The following is a 6,054-nucleotide window of genomic DNA, read 5'->3' as shown; positions in this document are numbered from 1 at the left end:
AGAGCAATGTGGACACACACACACACACACACACACACACACACACACCATCAGCAGGATCAGACAGCCAGCCCACCAATCTGGGAACAAACCTGAGAACAAGCTGAAAATATCCTGACAATTTCCCTATGTGAGTTCAAACCACTTTTCCAAGCTTGGCTTTGTTCTTTAATCTATTCAACTTCAAAACGTTGGTTGTACAATCTAATTAATTTCTCCCAAGCCCAAAGCCAGATCCAGTATGTAGTGAATATGCCCTGTCAAACACATATCTGCCCTATCAAGCACAAATCAAGTCACCCATGCATATTTGCCATATTCAACAGATACGAGTTGATTAGATATGGGTTGTTGCCCTGAGTAAGTTTACATAGAATGTGCACAAACGCAATAATAGATCTGACGATGGAAAAGGACAACAGATTTAAGGCTGATTTTTAACCTCAGAAAAAAAAAAATAAACCAAAAAAATAAAATAAAAAATAACAGACATAAACAGACTTTTTAAAAAAGATTTGTGAGATTTATCATGGAATAATCAAGGACTTAAATTATTTTAGTAAATACATAAACTACATAATTTGACACCCTTAATTCCTTTTAGGGTTTAAGGCTACCCAACTTTAAAGGTGAACTAACGGAGATGAGCTATTAAACTAGGTTCCATAACTCCCATCCAAACTTACCAGAAATGCCATTAAGTTGCCCTAAACCCAAAAGTTCATGCTGGTTGATGGATACAGAAAGCAAGTCAGAAAGGCATTTTGTGATCCAGGTCTATGAGATAGCTCTATGTCCGCTGATCAGTGAACTGTGTTATTCGCTGGTCACGGAGGATTGCACTGACCTGTCCAATCCGTGAGCAGTGTCAGGATTCATTAGTGCAACAGTAGGACTCACTCAGGTCTGTGATGAACATATCTATGGACAGGGGAATCCACAGACACCATGAATAAAGTTTGCTCGCACATCCATCTCAGCGGCATTGTGTGAAAATAATGCTGGGTTCTTATTTGAACCTGTATCTCGGGGTGATGCTATTCACATCGAGGCTGCAAAGGCGAGGCAGTTGTTTGAGGAGATTAATTATTGAAAGCAATTAGTGTGTTTGTATTGCCCCTCTTCTTTTTGTTGTATCGTGTGAGTGCAGTGCCTTTCAGCGCAGTAAACAACTGCAAATCTCAGACTGCTATTATACGCGCACAATAACGATTCCACGATTTGTGATGAAGGCGGAAAATGAGAAAAGCATGAAGACAATAATGATGATGATGATGAAGAGCTGTGGCTGACAATGTGGCTGATGATGAAGAGGATAGTGCTGATCAAAATGAAAAATGTGGCTGTTATTTACATTTACATTACATTTACGTTTAGTCATTTAGCAGATGCTTTTATCCAAAGCGACTTACAAATGAGTCAAAGAAAAATAAATTATTAATGCTTCATATAATTATCAATTACTAGCAAGGCTGTTAAAGAAACAGTTCACCCAAAAATTTTGTCATCGTTTAATCACCCACATGTCGTTTCAAACTTGTATGAGTTTCTTTATTATGGTGAACATAAAAGAAGATATTTTGAAGACTGCTGATAATCACACAGTTGATGGTCCCCATTGACATCCATAGTATTTCTTTCTCTAATATGGAAGTCAATGGGGACCAAGTTGACCAACAACTGTTTGCTTCTTCAAAATTCTTTAAAATATCTTCTTTTGTGTTCAACATAAGAAATTAACTTATACAGGTTTGGATTGACATGAGGGTGAGAGAATTATGACAAAATGTAAATTTTTGGGTGAACTATTCCTTTAAAGAGATTCACCCAAAAATACAATTTCTGTCATCATTCATTCACCCTCATTGTGAAACATAAAAGAAAATATTTTAAAGATAACACGTTTGACTTTCATTGTATGGACAGTTTTTAAAATCTTGTGTTACACAGAAGAAAGAAAGTTATATGGGTTTGGACTGGCATGAGGGTGAATAAACAAGTTTTAAAGTAAAATTTCACCCAAAAATGAAAATTTGCTGAAAATGGCCAATCTCACCATCAGGCCATTCAAGATGTAGATGAGTTTGTTTCTTCATCACAACAGATTTGGTAATGTTTAGCAAATTTGTTCTGATAAAAACATCACAAAAATCTACAAGTAATCCACACAACTCCAGTCCATCAATTAAAGCCTTGTGAAGTGAAAAGATGAGTGTTTGTAAGAAATAAATCCATCATTCTGTCACTTCTGGCCAAAATATGAATACTCGTGGATTATTGCGATGTTTTTATCAACTGTTTGAATTCTCATTCTGCCGGCACCCATTCACTACAGAGGATCCATTGGTGAGCAAATTATATAATGCTAAATTTCTCCAAATGTTCCGATGAAGAAACACACTCATCTACATCTTGGATGGCCTGGGGGAGAGAACATTTGCAGCAAATTTTCAATTTTTGTGTGAACTATTCCTTTAAATTCTAAGAAAACTTTAAGTAGTTTCCCAACTTACATGCTAAACCACTCTTTTGGGTAATGGTGCCTGCATTTATTTCCACTGTGAACAGTGTTTCTCACATCAGTGCACACCACAGCATTAAACCAGCTCTTCCACCTGCTGCTGAAATATTTACGATTGGGTGAAATTCTAAAATTGGAGAGTTGAAGAAATATGACAGGATGAGGTCTTGCTACTGAGAGGGAAAGGAAAATCCGGTCTCCTTTAGAGCATTATAGGAAGATCCAGTGCTGAAAATGTGCTTACAGTACATTTTCCCTTCTTTCTGTGTAAATTGATATATTTCCATTGAGTGTTCTTTTCCCAGTCTTTCCAGCTAGGTTTCCTACAGAATTTTTTAAAGTGCCATCTGCTCTGGAGGCATATTTAATGGCCTATTCAGTGCTTTTTAATATGTGTTTGTCAGATCTGAGGCTTTACTTTTGTGTCTATATGTGTGAGAATGCATGTTTGCCTGTCTCTGTGTGTGGGAGAAGCAATTGTTTGTTGTTCCTCTCACTTTCTGCACTGTGTGAGTTTCCTGTAGAGTCTTTGTCTGCAATAAATCATTTGCTACTGAGCACTATGGAAAAAGTTCCAGGATTGCACCTATACTCATTTGATGTATAATTCAATGTGCATCAGATTCACTTGAGCAGAAAAGCATGGAAGCTCATACAGTAGCTGACCCTCACTGAGTTCTCAAACATTAACTATGAGCCTCATCAGTCATGCACAGCAGGTGGTACGATGCATTTCCACCCACCTTTCTGGGCTTTTACTCCTTTCTGTTTTTTTGTTTTGTTTTGTTTTTTAATCTGAACTTTCACTTTTGTTCACTTCGAGTCCCATGTACCTTTCTCTACTGAGTCAAAGTACTGGCTCCAAACACAGCTTACAAAAGCAGATTCTATGTCAATGCTTGGCTGCAAATTCAAGGAAAAACCATTCCTTGTAAAGCTAAACCAACAGGCAACAACAAAACAGGAGAGCTTGACAATGTGGCACAGACTAAACTGTGAAAACTTGGCTTCAAATCTCATAAAAATAACAAAGCACCAACTACAATGCTGTCTCTTGAGTTCTTGTTGTCCAATCTTGCTGTAATAAACCTAATACAATAAAAAAGCTGGAAATAACGCCTACAACCTATCATACAGAAAATGTGAAGAAGACAAGTTCTATTGATCGATGGCCACAGACACACACAAAATTAAGTTTAGATTAGGAAATTGGCATTCTTGAGAATAAATCAGTAAAATGGCAGCCCTTGTGAACATGGTGGGAAAAAAAATCTTAGTGATGCACTCGTCTTCTATAATCTATTCAGACCTATGGACATCACATTCAGGTGTTTTTTTATTTGGTGCCACTTAAATCACAAATGATCATGCTTCTAATTCAATCTGAGTGCAACGTCAATATGAACAACATCTGTATCTTCAATGATTTTGAATGAACTAATTAATAAAAAGTGTATTGTAATACAATGATCTGGATGTTGCGGATTGTTAACGGACATTAGAAACAACTAAAAATGATCATATACTGATTTATTATCATTTATGCATACGTTTAGAGTAGCATGGTCGTATATGGAACAGTGTGAACGGGTTAAATCGTAGGAGCTGTTCACATTGGAGGCGTTCGTCTATTCGGTATTCACTATTTTCTAATAGTCAATTAATGCACACAAACATTAAAAGACGTCTTTGTTGTAACCTGACAGCGGGGTGCGATTCAACAATCAGTTAAACTACTTAAAACGCGTCTATTCCATTGCGTTGCGCTTCTTCGATCTGTTTTGAACGCAAGAACACGTCCTATGTGAACGAACAACTTGCTAAGTACCCTGCGGCTAAATTAAACGGCCACGAGCTTTGCCCAGGGTCCCGTACGTGTGCTTAACGTCTACGTTTTTCATTCGAGGAATATCGCAGCACTGTTTGAGGCAACATTACATCGGGTCGACCGACGAGTGAACTTGTCCCCGATACGGCGGATAGAAAAAGCTCGTCTAACTTCATCACCCTCCATCAAGCACAGCTACTGGTCTTCAGTCAGTTGTGCCCGCTACGCTGAATGTCACTGCACAAAATGCTAAGTTATTCACACTCTACAGCGAAAGTGCTTCCCACCTTGCCTCTCCATTTAATCCATTTGAATAACTGCCCATCGGTACAGAAGTCAGCACAGATAATATAGTGAACACGTTTAAATCACACTGAAATTCATCCGTGCTGATTCCACGGACCTGAAGATTGATCTTAAATCACATCAGGCTATGTAGCACATCATAAAAAAAAAACCATACCTGTTTATCCAACTACAACTCATCCAGAAAGGTATTTCCGAGTGAGGTTTTTAAAATAAGATAATTACTTTTGGAACAACAATGTTAACTGGTGCGAAGTAAATCCAATCCCGTTTTGGTTAAGCTGTACAACGTCCTCGGAGTTTGTGCATTCCTTCCAACTGTCGGCTGACGTGAAATCCTCGTTTCAGCACCTCCTAGAGTGGACAGCTCCGCGGAAAGCGGCTTCACCTCGCGCTTCGGGTCTGGAGAGCCACACCAGCGCGAGCCTTTCACCTACTGGCTGCAACCCCGACCGGATTTGCATACAATAATACAATCAGCCAATCAAAAGCTCCGCCGCAAACCCCGACGAGTGGAAACAGCCAGCCGACTTGTCTGAGCTCATCCGTTTAAATGAATTGTCCTTGACAAAGATGAACGGAGTTTGTGTGCAGACCGTCCTGTCCTCTCTTTTCCACACGGTGCTGTGTGTGTTCGCGTGTTTCATTCGATTTATTTATATTGTGGTCTGAAAATGGAAATCATTACATGTATGATCCATGTCCAGCATTGATTTGTGCCCAAAGGTAGATTTATGGTTAGAAAAACGTGGCATTATGGTATGGCATTTTGGGCATGCATATTTTACAGTTCCTAATGGCATACATGTGTCATTAATCCATATAGTGTTGATATACCAATCTATTTAAGCTGTAAAAATTGGTTTAATACTGTAAAATGCAGTGACAGCAGATGGTACAATGAAGAAGCAACATACATGACACTAAAATAATAATAATAATAATAAATTTTATTTGACGGCGCCTTTCAAAACACCCCAGGATACCTTACAAAACAGATTAAAACAAGTCCAAAAAAGTTCAATATCTATTGTATCAATAATACAATCAACTAATAACAAGGGGTTAAACTAATAGAAACAATAAACTAAATAAAATAAAATAAAGAAAATTATACAGAGTATGCTAATGTGTATTACAAAATGATCTAAATAGGAATGTTTTTAATTGTGATTTGAATTGACACAAAGAGTCCAATTGACGAATGTGTGGAGGAAGAGAATTCCAAAGACTTGAAAGAATTGCAATAAAAAAACTAAATAACATAAAATGCAACAAAAATAGTCAAATGTACGTACCTGTGTGATGTGATGTTTTGCACAGAGAATTCTAGAAACATACTTCTGAGGCGATTTATCCTAAAAACACAATTTTAACAATAAAGTAAAAAAAAAAGTCT

At 37.6% G+C, this 6,054-nt stretch overlaps 1 protein-coding gene across 2 annotated transcripts in view; it reads right to left on the bottom strand.

The window, feature by feature from the left end:
- LOC107741087 (follistatin-related protein 5-like) overlaps positions 1 to 5,074 on the bottom strand; it is a 117,870-nt gene extending 112,796 nt beyond the window's left edge. For both annotated transcript variants that reach the window (XM_016553683.1, XM_016553689.1), the window contains exon 1: positions 4,813 to 5,074. In XM_016553683.1, the coding sequence (XP_016409169.1) occupies positions 4,813 to 4,835 (23 nt within the window). In that variant the 5' untranslated portion in view covers positions 4,836 to 5,074. The remainder of the gene's footprint in view (positions 1 to 4,812) is intronic.
- Between the last annotated feature and the right edge of the window lie 980 nt (positions 5,075 to 6,054).

Source organism: Sinocyclocheilus rhinocerous, unplaced genomic scaffold (genome assembly GCF_001515625.1).
Source record: "Sinocyclocheilus rhinocerous isolate Xijiao unplaced genomic scaffold, SAMN03320098_v1.1 scaffold431, whole genome shotgun sequence".
NCBI lineage: Eukaryota > Metazoa > Chordata > Actinopteri > Cypriniformes > Cyprinidae > Sinocyclocheilus > Sinocyclocheilus rhinocerous.
The sequence above is the reverse complement of the archived record's forward strand: the minus strand, read 5'-3'. Positions and strand labels throughout refer to the sequence as shown.